Consider the following 23,062-nt stretch of genomic DNA (forward strand, 5'->3'; position numbering starts at 1 on the left):
TTAGTCAGTACGCTGTTCAGTTGGAAAATGCGTCAGACAATTAGTCAGTCGAAAGACAACTCAGTCGATTAGTCGAACAGTCGGTTAGCCAGCGAGTCAGTCGGTTGTATGACGAGTTCATAATTTAGTCAGTAAGTTTGTTTGTTGGTCAGTCAGCTGGGTAAAGGGTCAGTGGGTTACTCAGTTGGTTCGTCGGGTCAGTCCACTGGGTGACTTAAGTTGTAAGAGGCCGGTCAGCAGGCCGGTGAGCGGCTCGTACCCGAGTCAGCGCACCCGTGCTTGGGCGTGCTGGCGCATGGGAAGGAGATGGAGCGTGGTTTGGAGGGTGGCGTGCGGAGCCCCAGGGGGAGAGGGGGGTCCACCACTCCGTCGTCCCGCGTGACCCCGCGCGACCCTGTGCGCGTGTACGTCCGCACCTGCACGTGAGACAAAGCCGCCGCCGCGGCGACGGCAGCGTCATCTCGGGGACTCGGCGAAGGGAAGCGAGCTCATTGGTCAGCCAGCTGGTGACGTGATTGGTCATTTAGTCAGTCAATGGGGCAAACAGCTCATAGGTCAGTCATTCTTTGGGAAAGACTACGAGTCACCGTAGAAGTCTGTGGGCCTCTGTGCGAGCCTGTGGGCCTCTGTGCGAGTCGCTGGGTCTATATGCGAGCCTGTGGGTCTCTTCGCGTGTCTGTGGGCCTCTGCACGAGTCTGTGGGTCTATATGCGAGTCTGTGGGTCTATATGTGAGTCTGTGGTCTTCCTCACGTGTCTGTGGGCCTCTGCGCGAGTCTGTGGGCCTCTGCGCGAGTCTGTGGGTCTATATGCGAGTCTGTGGGCATCTGTGCGAGTCAGTGGGTCTATATGCGAGTCTGTGGGCCTCTGCGCGAGTCTGTGGGTCTATATGCGAGTCTGTCGGATTCTCACTTTGCTGCGCTGCACCTGGCTCTCGCTGCTCCTCCGCGTGAGCGACGTCGCGAGCTCCCCCCTCTGCTGCTGTTTCCCTCCTCGCCACCGCAGGTCCCTGCCGCCGGGCGAGGGCAACGGTCACGGTGGCGAAGCGAGGCACGAGCGAAGCCACGACAAAGTTTCGCATCCCAAGCAGTTGAAGGGGGGGGCCACCCCCGAAAAAAATATACTGGGGTGTATCCAGCATCGTCAACTATAATTCAGCTTAGAATTTTTTTTTATAAAAGTAAAAACACAAATTCTTAAAATAACTCGCTCATTCTGAAATCATCGTGAAAAATGATCCAAACTCTGTACGGACTCCACAATTAAAAAAAAAAATTACTATTTTTTTTACTTTAAACTCTGTCAGACGACGACCACATTAAACATTTTAGGCAATTTGTTACCAGGCTCGCGATTGGCAATAAGAGGCTACGCCGTTACGCGCGCCTCGTCAACCAAAGTGACTTAAAAGTCAGGCGCTAAATGAAAGGACAATCAGGCAGCTGCGATGACGCCGCACCCCGCGGACTTGTGCGACGTGGCGGGAGTGCGACGTGCCGCCCCCCAATTCCCGTTTCCCGGTGCGGGCGAACCTCTCAGCGCGTCGCACGCAAGAAGCCGTCCGGCTCTACACGCCCGCGTCCGTGTCGGCGCCACCGCTCACCTGCAAACCCCCTGCGCCGGCGCAGGTGACGACTCTGTGCCCCCAAACAGCCGGATCTCGACTTTGCTCTTTCCCGAAAACCGCAGTGGAAGGAAGCTCCTGAAGGAGCTCCTCTTCTTCCCTTCACCGGCGACGGCGCCGCCGCTCCGTTCGTCTCCCTCCGCCGGCCGGGGGGAGTACTTTACGATCGGCCTCTGGGTGATGTCGGCCGGCTGGAACGGCGGCGGGATGTCCTTGAGGCAAGCCGCCGCCTCCGCCGCCCGGGAGCTCTTCCGGCCCACGTCGTCGCCCCTTCGGATGTTCCTTCTTGGGAGGGAGCGTCGGCGGGGGAGGAGGCCCAAAGTTCGGCCGCCTCCGGTCTATCGAGTGGCCGGCGCCGCCACCGCTGCCGCCGCCGCCGGCGCCCCTCCGCGTCGCCACCCAGTCCGTGTCGCTGTCCCGCTGGGCTCGCTCCAACTCCGCGGCCGTGCCGGGCGCCGGCGACCGGACATTTCCTCCTCCCCGCTTCGGTTTGAGCGGCGGAGGCACCGGTCGTCCGCTCCGCGTCCTTCTCGTGTTGCCGGAGCCTCCGGCCCAGCTCGGTTGCCGCATCTCCTGGCGTGACGTGCGCGTCAAACGCTGCCCGTTCTCTGACGGGAGGCCGGGGTTCGTTTTGGCACGTCGCCGACCGACGGCGCCCGTCGCCGGGGCGTTCTGCCGGGGACCGGCTTCCGCCGCTCGCCATTTCTCCGCCGGCGTCCACGCCCGCGATATTCCGCGCCGTCGAGCCACCCTGCGGCCATTCCGTCGGCGTCGGCGCGCCAAGCTGCGGGAGAGAATGCAGCTCGACGGCGCCGGCGGCGCCTTCCGGCTTCCGTGCCGCGGCCTCGTCCGCCCGCGGGCGAGGCCGCCGGTCGTCGTCGCGACCCGTTTCGTCGGAGGCCACGCTCTCCGTGGCCCTGTCTGGGAAGCGAGGTGTCGGCACCAGACGTCTGGGCTTGGGGACGGGGGCCCCGGCATCTCCGCGCGCTCTCGGCCGTCCGGGGGAGCCCGACGACCTCTCGCTCGACCTCTTGCCGGCGCTCGCCGGACGTCGCGGCGTCAATCCCGCATCTGGAGGCGCCGCGACCGGGAAGCGGCTCGATGGCTCCCCCTCGACGCCGCCGCCCGGCGAGGGGCAGCGGCGGTCGCGCACGGCCGGGCCGTCCGGCGCGAGTTCTCCGGGATCCGCGCCGGCCTTCGGCGGAGGAGCCACGGGGCGGACGGCGCCCGCCGCCCGTGCGTCCGCCGCCTCGTGGCGCAAGCGCGGCGCCACCTCGGCGAGAGGCGGGCTCTCCGATCCCTTCGTGCCCGGATCCGGCGATCCGCAAACGCGGCGGCAGCGGCGGCGGCGGTGTCGGCGACGGCTTGGGTGAGTCGAGCACTGGTGCCGCACGGCACGATTCCGGCTGCGCCGCATCGCCGCCGCCGCCATCGAACTCCGTCTGGTGCAGCAGCAGCGCCACTGCCTCGCAGCCGTGTACGTGGATCGCGGCGTCATGCCGGTCGGAGACGCGCCGGAACCGGCACGCCGCCTCGCAGCCCTTGCACGACGCGGCCACGCGGCTCACGGCGCACAGGCAGCAGCTGCCAGCGTCGCCGCCGCCACCATCGCCGCGCTGAGTCAGCCCCAGCCCGTGGGCGGCGCCGAAATCCAGGTGGTGGTGGCAGCAGCACGAGCCAAGCAGCGCCGCCGTCGCCGGGACATCCGGTTTGCGGTTGCGGCTGCCACACTCGCGACACGGCTTGGTGCCGTCAGCCGGGCCCACCGCCGCCACCGCCGCGACCGCCTGCTGCTGCTGCTGCTGCTGCTGTTGCTGCTGCTGCTGCTGTTGCTGCTGTTGCTGCTGCTGCTGCTGCTGCGGCTGCTGCTGCTGCTGCTGCGGCTGCTGCTGCGGCTGCTGCTGCGGCTGCTGCGGCGTTGGCTTCACCTCGGCCACCGGCGGCTTCTTGGCCACCTTAGGTTTGGGGGCCACGGGAGGTTTCTGACTCCTGGGCGACGCATTATTCGCCTGCCCGGCGTGAGCGATCTCGCCGGTGTGGATGGCCTGGTCCGTTTTGCCGATTTGATCGGCGTCGTTCACCCGGTCCGTGTGGTTGTTCTGGTCCGCGTGATTCGCCTGGGGCGCGTGGTTAGTCTGGTCCGCGTGATTCGCCTGGGGTGCGTGGTTGATTTGATCGGAGTGGTTGGCCCGATCTGCGTGGGTTACTTCCCCGGTGTGGTCGCCCTGGTCCTTGTGGTTGGCGCGGTCGGTGTGATTGGCCTGCGGGGCGGGCGGCCTGGGAGGTTGGGAGGGCCGGGGTGGCGCTGGCAGCCGCGGCTTGGGCGCCACAGGTGGCTTCTTGATCTCTGTGCCGTTACAAAAAATTAAAACGAGCAGCGGTTAACGTCTCTGCGGGAACGTGTTTCTTCAAAAGTTACAAGGCCACGGTGCAATCGAGCAATGTTAGGGCAACCGTTGCTGGCAACAACTGACACAGAATTTCCTATCGTCCAAAATGTAGTCGCCCCAAAATATGGACAAATCTGATCGCTGCTCCCCCAAGTAGGCAGCCAGGATGGCGACTTCCAATCAAATCGCAGACCGAGGTCACGTGACCAGCCGAGGTCGCGTGCTCTGCAGACCAATCACTGCTCATCATCAAAACACACCTTTCAACAAGCTCCGTTTTCACTGGCTTGACAGAGCTCTGCCACTCTGTGACTTTTCTGAAGCAAACTCCTGCTGCATTTAACGAGATTAAAGACACTCTCATGGCTAAAATTACTAAATAATCTCAATGCAGCAGTCTTGCGATTCTCAATAAGATTTTCACAAGCGACCTGGCCACAAATGATAGCTCAACGAAGTGGCTCATCACGTGGAAGTGTATCACAACCAAAAACTCTAAACGCGTGATGTTGATTCTAAATGCGGAGGGGAAAAACCGGAGGACCTGGAGAAAAATCCACGCCACCACGGGGAGAACGTGCAACTCAAAATATACAGCAGCAGGCGTCAAGGTCGGAATCGAACCCACAACCTCCTGTATACCAGGTGACGTAGTTAATGTCTCACTATACTGGGTGAAGAAAGGGCGGTATATCATTATCTGGGGAGAGGCGGCGCAGTGGTTTCGCACCCTACGCTGCGAACTCAGCCACCAGAGTTCGATTTCCGGCCACGGCTAACATCAGCGGGAAGCGACGTCAGAGCCGGCCCAGTTATTATCATTATTGTCACGTCCAAACCATTGTCAAAAGCCATTATTCAGTTGGTCGCACATTTTTTGATCGATGAGTGGTAAAAGAGGTTGACAGAGAGCCTTTGTAAAACCCGGATGAGGAGGCGTGGAGCCTGTCGAGCAGAGCCCCAAGTATTTGCGTGGTGAGATTTCTCCGATGGTCTCCGATTACCTCCCACAACTCGAAGCCACAAACTCCCATTCGTGGAATTGCCCAAACATTGCGTGGATGGAGCAGTACTCTCCCAAAATGAGTCTTGCGACTCGGTGAGGCTTGTCAGAGTAAAGAGCAATTACAATTATTCTTAGATTTTTTCGGTAAAGTCATGTAGGAAAAAAACATTAAAAAGTAAAATAAAATAAAAATCACGACGTTTCGGAGGCAACACAAGCTTCCGTCTTCAGGTGGTACCGTCACAGCCACGACAGCTGTATCAAGTAAATGAGAGATTGCAGAAGCTACCACCACTATTATTTATATATAAACGGAGTGGTAGCTTCTGTAATCTCTCATTTACTTGATACAGCTGTCGTGGCTGTGACGGTACCACCTGAAGACGGAAGCTTGTGTTGCCTCCGAAACGTTGTGATTTTTATTTTATTTTACTTTTTAATGTTTTTTACCTACGTGACTTTACCGAAAAAACCTAAGAATATGAATCATTGCAGTCACGAAAGCTTCAAATCTAGAAGCAATTACAATTGTTTACTATCATCATCTCCTGTCGAGAACCCTCAGCTACAGCGGTGGCAACTCTACGTTCCTATGGCAGGAGCAATTCTACCCATAGGGCACCACGCACGACCCCCCCAGCGCTGTATGAAGCGAGTTGCCGCTTCTTCTCTAAAACCCCGAGAATGTCAAGAATCTCCGCAGCTTGTCGGCGGATCACTCGCAGCCCACGCAACCGCGGGGTTTGGCCAACCTGGAACAGACCAGGAGCCAAAAAAGTATCCACGAGTTCTGAAAAAGAGGCACGTATACATATACATATATAAAAGTGTGTGCGTGTGTATATAGTGATTATTTTTTTGGCACAGCACGGGAGACATTCATCATCCCTCTGCTGAGACTGCGATAGCGTGTTCTACTCTTAGTTCTTTCGGTAAAGTCACGTAGGTAAAAAATTAAGTAAATAATAATTAATAATTAATTTAATAGAAAAAATAGAAAAATCACGACGTTTTGGAGGCAACACAAGCTTCCGTCTTCAGGTGAAACTGTCACAGCAAAATATCTGTATCAAGTTCTACGTTACGCCGCCTTCGATAGAGGCCTGTTAAAGACGCCACACGCACGGCTCGTGGGAGACGCCGCTCCGCCACCACGGTGCCACCGGGCACTGTCGTGGCGCAAGCTCCCGCGTGTCGATAGCGGAGCGGGAGCCGGGGGGGGGGGGGGTCGTGCGGACCGGGGAACGTGTAACCGCTCGTCTCCTGCTTCTCACTTATATCCAAATCACGTCGTGAAAACACAAAACACGCGGCGTTATAGGAGAACAAACCGCACTATCAAAGTAGCAGAGAATAACGGACGTCTCCCGTGCTGTGCCGAGAAAACCGTCAATATATACACACTTAAATTTCGATTTAAAGCTTTCGTGACTGCAGGGATTCATCTTCTTGGTTCTTTCGGTAAAGTCACGTCCTCAGGACGGCTGCTTGCGTTGTAGCCGAAACGTCGTGAGAATTATTTTATTATGTTTTATTTTTATTACTTTATTATTTCCCTTCTACGTGACTTTACCGAAAGAACCAAGAAGATATACACACTTGTGTATATATATGTAGACTTGACTCTTTGCAGAACTCATGGGTTACTTTTTGACTCTTGGCCTGTTACAGGCTGGCCACAACTGATGTAGAGTAACAACTGTCGTTTTACATCCAGGTGGTTAACGAGGGGGACAAATTGGCCAACAGGACCAGAGTGGCGAATCCTCGCTGTCATGTTGCCTCCCGCCCCCTCCTCCTCCTCCTTTGTATTGTTTAGAAAGCGGGCATCGAGTTGTTTTATGTTTGACGGCGCATTTACGGGCGACCGCAGTCGCACACTTCCTGCATGGTTTAAACATTTCTTCCTGTGTCCGGTCATCCTTGCGGCGGAGGCTTTTGGCCGCCCATCGAACAAAAGCGGTCCAACTCGAAATCGCGCGGCGCTTTCAGATGCGCTTCTGCGGCCGTCTGGAGCGCTCTGCCCACTGCTATTAAGGAAGCCACTTGGGAGCTATGAACTTTTAAATCATCATCGAGATTGACAAAGTCATTTCTTTCGAAATTATTATTGTGTTTACTTTGCTGCCCTTCCGCCCGCACCTGTGATTAGCACGGTTGGCTACGTACGGTGCAGAAGAAGTTACACGTGCGTACACACATCATGCATTCATTTCCCCCCATCAAAGTGTCCGCATCTGCAATGGCTTGTACCACTCGTTAGGGACATCACAATATATATGTATTCATACTGGAGGAACCCGATGATCTATAAAGCTCTTTTTCACAGATGTCCAGTCGGGGCACTGGGCAAGAACGCGACAACAACAAACACAAAACAACAACACAATACGAGTGCAAAGTGTACGAACGGTAAACAAATCACCCAAACACAGACAAATACTAAGCCATCCCCATCCTACCAGGCAAAGCCCACTGAGGTATTAACTCGTTTTTCAGAAGCGACCTGGCCACAAATAATGATAGCTCAACAAAGCGGCTTATATCGTGGAAATTTATAGCAGCAAAATAATCGAAATAAACCTCGATGCACTGTTCATAAATATAGAGGGAGAAACCGGAGAACCCTGAGAAAAAACATCCACAAGATCATGGGGAGAGACATGCAAACACGAAATATACAGCAGGCATCGTCAGGGTCGGGATAAAACGCACGACCCTGTACACCAGGCGAGGGAGTTAACATCTCCTAGCCACCGTGGCGCCCCAAACGGTTGTAGCTGCTGCCTTCTAGTATCGGGGGCTATGCATCCCAAGGGTTAAGCAATGACAACCATTCAAGCGCACACAAAACACGCAAACTCCAAAAATACAGCAGCCGTGGAACCCACGTCCTCCTATATACCCAGGTGAGGTAGTTAACATCTCCTAGCCAAAGTTGCGCCCAAAACGGTTGTAGCTGCTGCCTTCTAGTATCGGGGGTCATGCATCCCAAGGGTTAAGCAATGACAACCATTCAAGCGCACACAAAACACGCAAACTCCAAATGTACAGAAGGCGTCAAACCTACGACCTCCTGTACACCAGGCGAGGTAGTTAACATCTCCTAGCCAAAGTTGCGCCCCAAACGGTTGTAGCGTCTGCCTTCTCGTATCGGGGGTCATGCATCCCAAGGGTTAAGCAATGACAACCATTCAAGCACACACAAAACACGCAAACTCCAAAAATACAGCAGCCGTGGAACCCACGTCCTCCTATATACCTAGGCGAGGTAGTTAACATCTCCTAGCCAAAGTTGCGCCCAAAACGGTTGTAGCGTCTGCCTTCTAGTATCGGGGGTCATGCATCCCAAGGGTTAAGCAATGACAACCATTCAAGCGCACACAAAACACGCTAACTCCAAATATACAGCAGCCGTCGAACCCACGTCCTCCTATATACCAGGCGAGGTAGTTAACATCTCCTAGCCAAAGTTGCACCCCAAACGGTTGTAGCGTCTGGCTTCTAGTATCGGGGGTCATGCATCCCAAGGGTTAAGCAATGACAACCATTCAAGCACACACAAAACACGCAAACTCCAAATATACAGCAGGCGTTGAACCCACGTCATCCTATATACCAGGCGAGGTAGTTAACATCTCCTAGCCAAAGTTGCGCCCCAAACGGTTGTAGTGTCTGCCTTCTAGTATCAGGGGCTTTGCATCCCAAGGGTTAAACAATGACAACCATTCAAGCGCACACAAAACACGCAAACTCCAAATGTACAGAAGGCGTCGAACCTACGACCTCCTGTACACCAGGCGAGGTAGTTAACATCTCCTAGCCACCGTGGCGCCCCAAACGGTTGTAGCGTCTGCCTTCTAGATACGGGGGCTATGCATCCCAAGGGTTAAGCAATGACAACCATTCAAGCACACACAAAACACGCAAACTCCAAAAGTACAGCAGGCATCGAACCCACGTCCTCCTATATTATACCAGGCGAGGTAGTTAACATCTCCTAGCCAAAGTTGCGCCCCAAACGGTTGTAGCGTCTGCCTTCTAGTATCGGGGGTCATGCATCCCAAGGGTTAAGTAATGACAACCATTCAAGCGCACACAAAACACGCAAACTCCAAATATACAGCAGGCGTCAAATTGACCGTTGAGAAAAGTGAGCTGGCGTGGGCAACGCGGCACCGCCGCTAGGAAGGGCGATGGGCGGTGGGGCGAGATTGATGAGCGACAGCCCAAGTCTGGCACAAGCGCCGCGGTTGACATCACCGCCGCTTTGTGGTGGTGAATGGTGGCTGTTGTTGCTTGGGGAGCCGTGGTGTTGGTGTGGTGGTTTTCCCAACCATCCCCGGTGCACGTGGCTTCGATTCCCGGCTACGGCTCGCATCGGTGCAGATACACGTGGGATATCTGCGGGAGGGAAACCCTGGGTCACCTCGGCACTGAATGAGTACCTGGCGTGGTCTGTGAACATCAACTTTGGGGAGATAAAGGCGGTGCTGTCATACCAACCTTACGAGGTGCTCGCTAACAGCACTTGCCCCAACAGACTACGCAGCTACAGGGGGATCTTTGTGCGTGCGTGTGAATGTTACATTGTCTTGTATGTGCATGCTAGAGTGTGTGTGTGTGTGTGCATGCAAGAGTGTGTGTGTGTGTGCATGGTAGAGTGTGTGTGCATGCTAGTGTGTGTGTGTGTGTGCATGCTACAAGTGTGTGTGCACGCTAGTGTCTGTGTGTGTGCATGCTAGAGTGTGTGTGCGTGTGTGTGCATGCGAGAATATGTGTGTGTGCATGGTAGAGTGTGTGTGCATGCTAGTGTATGTGTGCATGCTACAAGTGTGGGTGCATGCTAGTGTGTGTGTGTGCATGCGAGAATATGTGTGTGTGCATGGTAGAGTGTGTGTGCATGCTACAAGTGTGTGAGCACGCTAGTGTCTGTGTGTGCATGCTGGAGTGTTTGTGTGTCTGTGTGTGTGCATGCTAGAGTGTGTGTGGATGTTAAAATGTCTGTGTGTGTGCATGCTAGAATGTGTGTGTGTGTGCATGCTAGAGTGTGTGTGCATGCTACAAGTTTGTGAGCACGCTAGTGTCTGTGTGTGCATGCTGGAGTGTTTGTGTGTGTGCATGCTAGAGTGTGTGTGGATGTTAAAATGTCTGTGTGTGTGCATGCTAGAATGTGTGTGTGTGTGTGCATGCTAGAGTGTGTGTGTGCGTGCATGCTAGAGTGTGTGTGTGTACATGCTAGACTGTGTGTGTGTGCATGCTAGACTGTGTGTGTGCATGCTAGAATGTGTGTGTGTGCAGGCTAGAGTGTATGTGCATGCTAGACTGTGTGTGTGCGTGCATGCTAGACTGTGTGTGTGTGTGCATGCTAGAATGTGTGTGTATGTATGCTAGAGTGTGTGTGTGTGCATGCATGCTAGAGTGTGTGTGTGTGCATGCTAGACTGTGTGTGTGTGTGCATGCTAGACTGTGTGTGTGCATGCTAGACTGTGTATGTGCATGCTAGAATGTGTGTGTGTGCATGCAAGACTGTGTGTGCGCGTGCATGCTAGACTGTGTGTGTGTGTGCATGCTAGAGTGTGTGTGAATGCTAGACTGTGTGTGTGTCTGCATTCTAGGACTGCTTCTTGTATTTAGTTTGTTGCCCCCTCCAGCACCTCCGATTAGCACGGTTGGCTACGTACGGCGCGAAAGAAGTTCAACATACATACAAAGTGTTTGTTGTGTGTGCGTGTGTGCGCATGCTGGAGTGTGTACGCGTGTGTGGGTACTCTTGACATCACCGCAACGTTAACGGAGCTCGCCACGCAATGCAGGGCACATCAATTGTTATGCAGGATGGGCAGGCAGCAGAGGCGGGGAAGGGCAGCTTGGCCTACGGGGTCACTTTGGAGGTCAGCTTTTGTGCCAAGGAAGTTGGGCCAAACCATTCCTCTGATGATGATGGGGGGGGGGGGGGTTCTTTTGCCACGGCAGCGTTGCCTCTGCCCGATCCCACCCTCGGCCCCCCAACCCTCGTGCGATAAGTGAACTCTTCCAGTCCGGAGCAACACACTGCTCCCTCTGTTGTTGACAGATACACTCGACTGTTGGGGCTGCTGTTGTACGTAAACACAGCCACGTTGTGTCCCCCCCCTACCACCACCACCACGTTGTGTCCCCTCCCTACCACCACCACCACCACGTTGTGTCCCCTCCCTACCACCACCACGTTGTGTTTGGGACAGAGGTCGCAAACGGGTTTTGATTCCTTACCCGTACCCGTACCCGGCCGCACCAGGGTCGCAAACGGGTACCCGTACTACCCATACCCGGCCGTACCCGTACCCGGCCGGGTACTGAAGTGTTTGTGTGTATGTGTGTGCATGCTAGAGTGTGTGTGCATGCTAGAGTGTGTGTGCATGTTCAAGTGTCTGTGTGTGTGCATGCTACGGGTAGGGTACGGGTATCGGGTACCTGATTGCGACCTCTGGGATGAAGCCATGTTGCAGGCGCGGGTGGGTTGATTCTAGGAACTTGAATTGTGAGAAGAGACAAGACGTTGTGAAATGAGTGACAAACGGTGACTCACCAGTGACTCACGGCCTACCTGTACCCGTACCCGGCCGCACCAGGGTCGCAAACGGCTACCCGTACCCTTACCCGGCCGGGTACGGGTAGCCGGGTATCGGGTAGGGTACGGGTATCGGGTACCCGGTTGCGACCTCTGGTTTGTGATGGGGTCGTCTGACCATACTTCACCCTGACGGCACGGGCTCAGACATCACTCGCCACCGATGTTAGCCGTGGCCGGGAATTGAACTCGGGTTGTCCAGCTCCGCACAGAGGCAGTGCTGTTAGCGAGCACCTATTAAGGTCATCTGTGAGCCAAGTAAATTTGCAAGGTGGGGTTTAATGCAAACGGCGATCAAATGCTATTGATGGAACGTACGTACGTTGAACTTCTTTCGCGCCGTATGTAGCCAACCGTGCTGATCGGAGTTGCGGGGGGTAAGGACAACAAACCAAACACAGAAAGCAGTGTGTCCGTACTCTTCAGCGGTGGTGCAGTAACTAAGCACACGACACTGTGATCCTGCTGAACCGAGTTCTATTGCCATCCATGGCGAGCGTCAGTGGTGAGTGACCTCTGAACCGGTCCTTCACTTCACCCCCCCCACAACGGGCACTGACCAGGGTGATGACGTGTGATCAATCAACCCCGGGCCGAGCAACGTGGCACAGAGGTCGCAACCGGGTACCCGATACCCGTACCCTACCCGATACCCGGCTACCCGTACCCGGTACCCGTTTGCGACCCTGGTGCGGCCGGGTACGGGTACGGGTAGGCCGTGAGTCACTGGTGAGTAACCGTTTGTCACTCATTTCGGGTAGGGTACGGGTAGGATACGGCTACCCGTATCTCCGAGCCACCGTGATGATGATGAGAGAGAGAGAGAGACGCAAACTCCAAATATACAGCAGCAGGCGTCAGGGTCGAGATGGAACCCACGGACCACCTGCATACCAGGCGAGGTAGTTAACATCTCATAGCCACCGTGGCTCGGTTGCTTAAGCACAGGTCCAAAACAAGAAGCAGCGAGCAACAAGCCTCACCGTTCAAGAGTTGTAGTCGATGAGGGGCTCCGATGGTTATTGAATTGAGCGGGGTAATTTACGTGAACTTGGGGCGGGAATTCTCAAGGATAGAAGCAGCAAGAGAATTGTTGTGACCTGCAGTGTGGTGAGTGCGTGGGTGGATGGGTGAGTGAGTGAGTCGTGTTGGTTTGCCCTGCGGTGTCAGCGATTCGTCGCTGTGTGAGCAAGCATGAAAGAGTCGGTGTGGTGGTGGACTGAGTCATCGGCCAAAGCATTGTGGAGGACTCCATGAGTACAGGTCAGGGCAACATAAACCATGTTGGTAGCGATAGAAGAGTGATAGGGAGGCGACTGACTGCTGGTGAGTCAGCGGAGTGAGAGAGCCTTCCACCCCCTATGTCACATTGACCGGAGTGGTGAAGTTTGGTGAAAACAACCCCCCCAAGAACGACACGGCTTGTGGAGGCCTTTGTCCAGTGGTGGGTTGGCCAAGGGCTGCGAGTTCTAATCGTCTGACTATTGCTTGCCTACTCTGGTAAGTTGATAAATACTCTGCACGAGTTTGTGTGTGGCTGGCTATTTGGTATGCATGACTCTCTGCGTGCCCATTAACCTCACGTGCTGTGAATGTCCTTTGTACAGTACTGGTGCCTGAAAGTAATCATTCATAGGCGCTCCTGGTGTTTAGGCTCTGAGTAATGCGGCCGTAATAATAAAGAGCGGGCCTTTCTCAATCCACTGTTGGATGAAGGCCGCCTCCTCTCTCCCGTCGTGTCGATCAGGGGCGTTGTTTGACCATACTCCACCACTCTGGTCAGTGCGGGGTGGGTGAAGGGGCAAGCGCATCAGGACCGGTTCCGATATCACTCGCCACCGATGTTAGCCCTGCCCATGGAATCTAGCACGGGCCGCAAGGGTTTGTGAGCTCACTCTGCTCACCATCAGAGAAGTGAGATGCAGACGGGACAGAGATGAGCAACCAATATCATCCATGACACAGGTTTTTTTTTGGGTTAGATCGCGTAAATATATAAATGTTGTGTCGTGAAACCCGCCACCACCCGACACAGCCAACTAGTAAGGGGTTTGTCACGTAAACAGAACGTGGCCAATTCGTTACAAGTACGGCACTAGTGTATAGTGTAGTGTGTAGTGTATAGTGTATTGTAGTATAGTGTATAGTGTAGTGTATCGTGTAGTGTATAGTGTAGTGTGTAGTGTATAGTGTATTGTAGTATACTAGGACAGCACTAGTGTAATATGTAGTGTATAGTAGTATATTGTATAGTGTAGTGTATAGTAGTGTAGTATATAGTGTAGTATACTAGTACAGCACACCGGTGTGTTGGAGAGCCAAGCCACAACATTTACAATCTTGAGTACGACGTTTCACCAGTAATTACAACTAGCTTCATCAGGCGACAGCCAGACTTAATCGGCCACAGACCGGCTGAACTATTGTGGAGGACAGAGATGATAGGTTGGAGCAGTGGCTCTTCTTGAGCGGGGCTGCACGCTGCACCCCCTGGGGGTGCAGTGATGCCCTTGCTGGGGGTGCACGAGACATGGGCAGATTTTTTTCGAAGGTAAATCATCGAAACACAAATTAAGCTCGGGCACGCAAAGTTACAACTTTCTTTGTTTCACCAAACCCTTTGTGTATTTGTTAACGTTGTAATACAAAGTTACGGTTGTGAACCAAAGGGGGGTGCAAGGCTGCAGTAAAGGTTCAGAACCGCTGGATTAGAGGAATTCCCTTTAGTTGTGACACTGTAATTGGTTTATTTCAATTGGGATTTCAATTTGAGCTGATATGTGATGCGCTCCTTTTATTTTTTACTCATGAATCCAGCCTCCCTCCATGAGTCTCTTTGGGGGGAGGGGGTGGGGCTTTAAGCATTTGCTTGGTTCGTTGGGATCCATTGGTTTGCTTGTGCCGAGCGCTGCCAACGCATCTTTAGTCAGGGCGTCACGGTGGCTAGGAGATGTTAACTACCTCGCCCGGTGTGCAGGAGGTCCGTGGGTTCAATTCCGACCCTGACGCCTGCTGCTGTATATTTGGAGTTTGCGTGTCTCTCTCCCTGTGGTCACGTGGATGTTTCTCCAGGTCCTCCAGTTTTGCCCTCCACATTTAGAACCAACATCACGCGTTCAGAATATTTGGCTGCTGTAAATTTCTCACTATCGTCATCATCAAATGGCTAGGAGATGTTAACTACCTCGCCTGGTATGCAGGAGGTCCGTGCGTTCGATCCCGACCATGGCGCCTGTTGCTGTAATATTTGGAGTTTGCGTGTCTCTCTCTCTCTCTCATCATCATCACGGTGGCTGGGAGATGTTAACTACCTCGCTTGGTGTACAGGAGGTCGTGGGTTTGATCCCGACCCTGACGCCTGTGGCTGTAATATTTGGAGTTTGCGTTTCTCTCTCATCATCATCATCACGATGACTCGGAGATGTTGACTACCTCGCCTGATATACAGGAGTTCGTGGGTTCGATCTCGACCATGGCGCCTGCTGCTGTATATTTGGAGTTTGCGGTGTCTCTCTCTCTCTTTTCGTGGTGATCGCGTGGATTTTTCTCCAGCTCCTCCGAATTTTTTCTTCCCTTCCACATTTAGAAACAACATCACCACGCGTTCAGAGCATTTGACTGCTGCTGCTACAAAATTCCCACACAACAACAACGACGACGACGACGACGCTGATAAGCCATTTCGATCAAAGCTATCAATTGTGAATGAATCTAGATTTTAAGTTTTCGTGACTGCAGTCGGCTTTCAACTGTGATCGCCAGGGTGATTCTGAAAACAAACCTACCTCCACTGTACAACTCAGTGGGCGTTATCTGGTAAAATAGAAGCGTCCCATGAAAGCGAATCTCCCTGCCAAGAGAAAGAGCATATTCCCACAACAAGCCACCACCAGACCTTCCGGACGTGGTGGAGTGTTATTTGTGATTTTTTTTCCTCTCTGTCTAATATATATAATTAAATAACTCCCCGCGTCAGCTCAGTAACCCGAGTGGTGACAGATGGCCACGGGGTGGTGGTGGTGGTGGGGGCACGTGTTGTGTAGTGTTGTGTAGTGGTGTGTAGTGGTGTGTATTGTAGTGGTGTGTAGTGTTGTGTAGTGTTGTGTAGTGGTGTGTTGTGTAGTGGTGTGTATTGTAGTGGTGTGTAGTGTTGTGTAGTGGTGTGTTGTGTAGTGGTGTGTATTGTAGTGGTGTGTAGTGTTGTGTAGTGTTGTGTAGTGGTGTGTTGTGTAGTGTTGTGTAGTGGTGTGTTGTGTAGTGTTGTGTAGTGTTGTGTAGTGTTGTGTAGTGGTGTGTAGTGTTGTGTAGTGGTGTGTTGTGTAGTGGTGTGTAGTGGTGTGGTGTGTAGTGTTGTGTAGTGGTGTGTAGTGTTGTGTAGTGGTGTGTAGTGTAGTGGTGTGTAGTGTTGTGTAGTGGTGTGTAGTGTTGTGTAGTGGTGTGTAGTGTTGTGTAGTGTTGTGTAGTGTAGTGGTGTGTAGTGTTGTGTAGTGGTGTGTAGTGTTGTGTAGTGGTGTGTAGTGGTGTGTTGTGTAGTGTTGTGTAGTGTTGTGTAGTGGTGTGTAGTGTTGTGTAGTGGTGTGTAGTGTTGTGTAGTGGTGTGTAGTGTTGTGTTGTGTAGTGTTGTGTAGTGGTGTGTAGTGGTGTGTAGTGGTGTGGTGTGTTGTGTAGTGGTGTGGTGTGTTGTGTAGTGGTGTGGTGTGTTGTGTAGTGTTGTGTTGTGTAGTGGTGTGTAGTGTAGTGTTGTGTAGTGGTGTGGTGTGTAGTGTTGTGTATTGTTGTGTTGGGCAGTGTTGTGTAATGTTGTGTAGTGCTGTGTAGTGTTGTGTAATGTTGTGTAGTGTTGGGTAGTGTTGTGTATTGTTGTGTTGTGTATTGTTGTGTTGTGTATTGTTGTGTTGTGTAGTGTTGTATAGTGTTGTGTAGTGAACGGGCAGAGTTTGCGTGGCCCCCTCCAACATTCTGCACGGGGTTCGTGGCTTTGTGTTGTTGCGTTTTTGTGTTGTGTGTCTCTGTGTGTGTCTGTGTGTGTGTCTGTGTGTGTGTGTCTGTGTGTGTGTGTGAATGTGTCAGTGTGTGTGTATCTGTGTGTGTGTCTGTGTGTGTGTGTCTGTGTGTGTGTGAATGTGTCAGTGTGTGTGTGTATGTGTGTGTGTCTGTGTGTGTGTGTCTGTGTGTGTGTGTGAATGTGTCAGTGTGTGTGTGTCTGTGTGTGTGTCTGTGTGTGTGTCTGTGTGTGTCTGTGTGTGTCTCCGTGTGTGTGTCTGTGTGTGTAAGTGTGTGAATGTGTGTCTGTGTGTGTGTGTCTGTGTGTGTGTGTCTGTGTGTGTGTGTAAGTGTGTGAATGTGTCAGTGTGTGTGGGGAGCGGTAGTGTAGCGGTTAGCGCGCTGCGCTGCCCTATGCACTCGGCGTCCCGAGTTCGATTCCCGCTCACGGCCAACACCGGTGACGATTAAATGATCTGAACCGGTCCTGGGCCTCCCCCTAGGTAGACTCGGCCTAAACACGAGCACCCAGGGGAGACAAAGGCGGCCCCGGGGCGCCATGCCGACGTTAATAGGCGCTCGCAAACAGAACCTTGTCGTCGTAGCGATCGACCTTTGTGCCTTGGAGAGAAGCAACTCGCACGGTGACACTGACAATCGTCTCAGCAGTCAACGTGGAAATGATTAACTACTCCGCTAGCGAATAATAATAACGTCTCTGGCTATAAGGAACGCTTAATCGATTAGCCACATCAATCCGCATGTTGTGGAAAAACAATATTAGCTTTTTTTTATTTACACGCTTTTATTTAACTCACTTTGTCTGTTGTTGTCGTTGTTGTATCCTCAAATCTTGTAACTCAATTTTAACCCACTTCCCAATGTAGCATCGACTGCAAACTTGGTATACTTGTGTCTTACTGATGACAATACTATATTCTATCATAAAAATGTAAAATATATTTTTAAACATTCTTTTGACACACTTTCTATTAACTCACTCTGTTGTTGTTTTCGTTGTTGTTGTATCCTCAAATCTTGTAACTCAATTTTAACCCACTTCCCAATGTGGTATCGACTGCAAACTTGGTATACTTATGGCACACTGATGACAATACTATATTCTATCATAAAAATTAAAAATACATATTTTGAAACATTCTTTCTTAGATGTTATGCGTCGGCTTGGGTCTAATTGTCCACGCTCAACTTACTTTGTGGGCAAGCTTCGGGGCCACTTCCTGGAGTCGTGGAGTTTTGCCATTTAAAAAGTTTGATTTTAATGACTTATTCGTTGTTGTTTGCTGTGTGTGTGTGTGTGAAAATCAGGGAGTTGTGTGTGTGCTAACTTAATCCTGTAGTCGAGTGCTTGAGCCGTGTACTTTACAGAGTGCGTTACGTACAATTACACACAAGTGCTGTCGTGTTGCAGATAACATTGAAAGCCAGCACACAACCTAGCTAGTTGACGTAAGGTGCAGACAGAGAGATCCACAAGGACACTTTCACGGTCTTACACACAAGCACTAAATAAAGGCAAAGATCCCCCGTGTAGCCTTCGCAAGACTTCTGGGCCAAGTGCTGTTTGCGAGCACCTATTAAGAAGGCTGGAACGGCACACACGTGATTGGGGCTAGTGTGGCCACCACTGTTTTAGATGCACCACTCGGCCGCCTTTGTCTTCCCGGCGCTTGTGTTTCACCAGACACGTAGAAAAAAACACAAAGACAAAGATCCCCCGTATAGCCTGTCACATACTGCTGGGGCAAGTGCTGTTATAGCGAGTAAGTAGCACCTATGAAGGCCGGAACGGCACAACAGGGGGTTGGGGTGTCCAGCACCACGCCCGGCCGCCTTTGTCTCCCCAGTGACGATGTTTACACACCGCACCGGGTACTCATTTAAGGCCGAGTCGGCCTAGGGGAGGCCCAGAACCGGCTCAGATAATCGTGAGTTGGAATCGATCCCGGGTCGCCAGGTTCAGTAGCGCAGCGTAGCGCTAACCACTCCACCACCGCTCCCCACGTACAAAGATAAAGATCCCCCGTATATCCTTAACGGACTGCAGGGGCAAGTGCTGTTAGCGAGCACCCACGCACGGAATCGTACGATGCATTTAAGCTGGAGGAATCCGATGATCTGCAAAGCTCTTCATTCACAGACGTACACGCTGTATGTACACCGCTAAACAAGTACACGCAGCAAGGCAGCGTGTGCAGTAACGTGTCTGTGTGTCTGTGTGTGCGTGTGGTCTTTGTGCGATATGTAAACATCGCCACTAGGGAAGACAAAGACGGCCGGGCGTGGTGTTGGCCACCCACCCCCCTAGTGTGCTGTGCTGGCCTTTATAGGTGCTCGCTAACAGCATTTGCCCCTACAGTCTGTTAAGGCTACACGGGGTGTCTTTGTCTTTGTGTGACCGAGTGCTGTGTTGTACATCATACCAGCGCTCGTCATGCTGTCGCTGGCATCAGCAGCACGCTAGCAGTGGAGCTGCAGTTGCTGGGCGGGTGGCTCTCGCCAGAGTTGTCGTCGTCTGAAGATCACGAGACCACCATCGACTTCGCGAGACGCTGCTGCTGCTGCTGCTACCTCCACGGAGAGCTCAGCTCACCCCCCGGGCAAGATCCAAGAAATTAAGATTAAGATCCAATCTTGATCCAGCGCCGTGATTCACGCAACCACCACTATCATCATCATCATCATCTTGATCCAGCACCTTGATCCAGCTGCTTGATTCACACCACCACCATCACCACCTTCATCCAGCACCTTGATCCAGCACCTTGCTTTACACAACCACCACTATCATCATCACCGCCTTGATCCGCAATCTCCACGTTGATTCGGCAACTTCCCAGCCCGATCCGAAACGTAAACCTTGACCCAGCAGATCCTCCTTGATCCAGCAGATCCACCTCGATCCAGTAGATCCTCCTTGACCCAGCAGATCCACCTTGATCCAGCAGATCCACCTCGATCCAGCAGATCCACCTTGATCCAGCAGATCCACCTTGATCCAGCAGATCCACCTTGACCCAGCAGATCCACCTCGATTCGCAGAAGCTACCAAGCCGATCGCAGCAGAAGCTCCAACTCGATCCCCGGCGCCTTCCAGCAGCTGCAGCACAGCAACAAGGACCGGCTGTATGAAGTTGTTCCTTTCTCTCTGCCTCTGTTTCTCTCCGCTTGCTCGCTCTCGCTCTGTACCCTCTCCTCCTCCTCCTCGCTCCTCCTCCCTCTCTCTTTCCCTCGATCGCGCTCGACTCCTGCTCCTCGATCCCGTTTCTCTCTCCGTTCTCTTCGCCTCTACCCCGGCTGCACTCTCTCCTCCTCCTCCTCTCTCACATCCTACAAACTCCTCCTCTCTCTCACATCCTACAAACTGCTTCCCCTCCTCCCTCCTCCTCCTCCTCCCTCTCTACCCTCCCTCTCCCCCCTCTCCCTCTCTCCACCACCTCCGTTTTTTTACGATCAGTGGAAACAAGAAGATGCTCGGTGTAGCCGGCACTTTGCTTCGTTCATCATTTCGTATTTTTTTAAATAACTTTGCTTTATGTAAATAATCCACCTCTCGCTCACTCTCTCTCGTTCTGCTCCACCTCCTCTCACCACCACCTCCTCCTCCTCCTCTCTCACATCCTCCAAACTCCTTCTCCTACCTCCTCCTCATCCCCTCCCCTTCCTCATCTCTCCACCACCACCACCTCCTCTCTCCACCACCACCACCTCCTCCTCTCTCACATCCTCCAAACTCATTCCCCTCTCTCTTTCCCCTCCCTCCTCCTCCCTCTCCCCCCTTCTGCCCCCTCTCCCGAACCGCAAACAAAATCCCATTGGCGCTCACCCTACACCACACACGATACAAAGACAAAGGTTCCCCGTGTAGCCTGAACGGACTTTTGGGGCAAGGGCTTTTAGCGTGCACCTATGAAGGCCGGCACGGCACGCGAGAAGGGGTGGGTGGCCAGCAACCAGGGGCGATGTTTACTACACATCGCACCGGGTACTCATTTGAGGCTGAGTCGACCTACGGGAAACCGGTTCAGATAATCGTCACCTATGTTGGCCGTGAGTGGGAATTGAACTCGGGTCGCCGGGTTCGTAGCGCAGCGTAGCGCTAACCGCTGCACCACCGCTCTCCACACATAGTGACACACACACACAGACTCACACACACAGTGACACACACAGACTCACACACAGTGATACACACACAGACTCACACACACAGTGACACACACACATACTCACACACACAGTGACACACACACAGACTCACAGTGACACACAGACTCACACACACAGTGACACAGTGATATACACACACACAGACTCACAGTGACACACAGACTCACACACACAGTGACACAGTGATATACACACACACAGTGACACACACACAGACTCACACACAGAGTGACACAAACACAGACTCACACACACACAGTGACACACACACAGACTCACACACACACAGTGACACACACACAGTGACACAGTGATATACACACACACAGTGACACACACACAGACTCACACACACAGTGACACACACACAGACTCACACACACAGTGACACACACACAGACTCTTAGTGACACACACACACAGACTCACACACACAGTGATACACACACAGACTCACACACACAGTGATACACACACAGACTCACACACACAGTGACACACACACAGACTCACACACACACAGTGACACACACACAGACTCACACACACAGTGACACACACACAGACTCACACACACAGTGACACACACAGACTCACAGTGACACACAGACTCACACACAGTGATACACACACAGACTCACACAGTGACACACACACAGTGATATACACACACAGTGACACACACACAGACTCACAGTGACACACACAGACTCACACACAGTGATATACACACACAGTGACACACACACAGACTCACACACACAGTGGCACACACTCAGACACACACAGTGATATACACACACAGTGACACACACACAGACTCACACACACAGTGACACACACACAGACTCACACACACAGACTCACACACAGTGATATACACACACACAGTGACACACACACAGACTCACACACACAGTGACACACACTCAGACACACACAGTGATATACACACACAGTGACACACACACAGACTCACACACACAGTGACACACACACAGACTCACACACACGCACTCACACTCGGCCTACAAATCTTAACACCGCCAGTTTACACTCAGGGTTGTGAAAACAGTTGTTTGCATTACCGGTAACCGCATGAAAAACCGGTTTCAAACTATCACCGCTTCAGCACGGCGCGTGTTTATCTTTGAGGAACCAATAGCAAAGCATCTGTCACTGGTTGTGGTTGGTGGTGGTGGTGGTTGGTTGTGGTTGATGGTGGTTGGTGGTGGTGGTTGGTTGTGATTGATGGTTGTGGTTGATGGTGGTTGTGGTTGGTTGATGGTGGTTGGTGGTGATGGTTGGCGTTGGTTGGTGGTGGTGGTGGTTGTGGTTGGTTGTGGTGGTGGTTGGTGGTGGTTGTGGTTGGGTGATGGTGGCTGGTGGTGGTGATTTGTGGTGATTGGTGTGGTTGGTTTGTGGTGGTGGTTTGTGGTAGTGGTTTGTGGTGGTGGTTGTGGTTGGTTGATGGTGGTGGTTGTTGGTGGTGGTTGTGGTTGGTTGATGGTGGTGGTTGTTGGTGGTGGTTGTGGTTGGTTGATGGTGGTGGTTGTTGGTGGTGGTTGTGGTTGGTTGTTGGTGGTGGTTGTGGTTGGTTGTTGGTGGTGGTTGTTGGTTGTGGTTGGTGGTGGTGGTGGAAGGGAGCAGTGTAGTGGTTAGCGCGCCGCACTACGAACCTGGCAACCCGAGTTGGATTCCCGCTCACGACCCACACCACCCCCAGTGTCGATTAACTTGGCATCCGGATCATCGGGACTGTGAACATCGCCACTGGGGAGACAAAGGCGGCCGGGCGTGGTGTTGGCCACCCCACCCCCTCGTGTGCCGTGCCGGCCTTCATAGGTGCTCGCTAACAGCACTTGCCCCAACAATCTGTTCTAAAGCTACACGGGGGATCTTTGTCTTTGGTTGGTGGTGGAACGTTTTAAGCACTTCACAGCAGCCAACGTTCTAAGACTCTCGGAACCGGTAAATAACGGTTACCGGTTATCCTTGAACAACCCCAGGCACACCCCACGTGCGCACGTGTGATGATGGTGATGACGAAGCACGCTGACTGCCACTCACTCGCCCCGTCTCCTTCATAGCTGCTCGCAAACTACGTGCCATATACACACACAGTACACACAGTATACACACACACTACACACACAGTACACACACAGTACACACACACAGTACACACACAGTATATACACAGTACACACACACAGTACACACAGCACACGCACACACACAGTACACACAGTACAC

The 23,062-nt window shown here is 52.8% G+C and overlaps 1 protein-coding gene across 1 annotated transcript; it reads right to left on the reverse strand.

Annotated features, from left to right (window-relative positions):
• Positions 1-1,827: 1,827 nt before the first annotated feature.
• Positions 1,828-22,714, reverse strand: LOC133356723 (mushroom body large-type Kenyon cell-specific protein 1-like). Its single transcript, XM_061574366.1, has 3 exons — positions 22,486-22,714; positions 19,060-19,736; positions 1,828-3,970 (listed from the first exon to the last, which is right to left on the reverse strand). The coding sequence occupies exons 2-3, from the start codon at positions 19,070-19,072 to the stop codon at positions 2,214-2,216; spliced, it is 1,770 nt and encodes a 589-aa protein (XP_061430350.1). The 5' UTR covers positions 19,073-19,736; positions 22,486-22,714; the 3' UTR covers positions 1,828-2,213.
• Between the last annotated feature and the right edge of the window lie 348 nt (positions 22,715-23,062).

The sequence above is a fragment of the Lethenteron reissneri genome, chromosome 55 (assembly GCF_015708825.2).
Source record: "Lethenteron reissneri isolate LAM-NWPU_2019-01 chromosome 55, ASM1570882v1, whole genome shotgun sequence".
NCBI lineage: Eukaryota > Metazoa > Chordata > Hyperoartia > Petromyzontiformes > Petromyzontidae > Lethenteron > Lethenteron reissneri.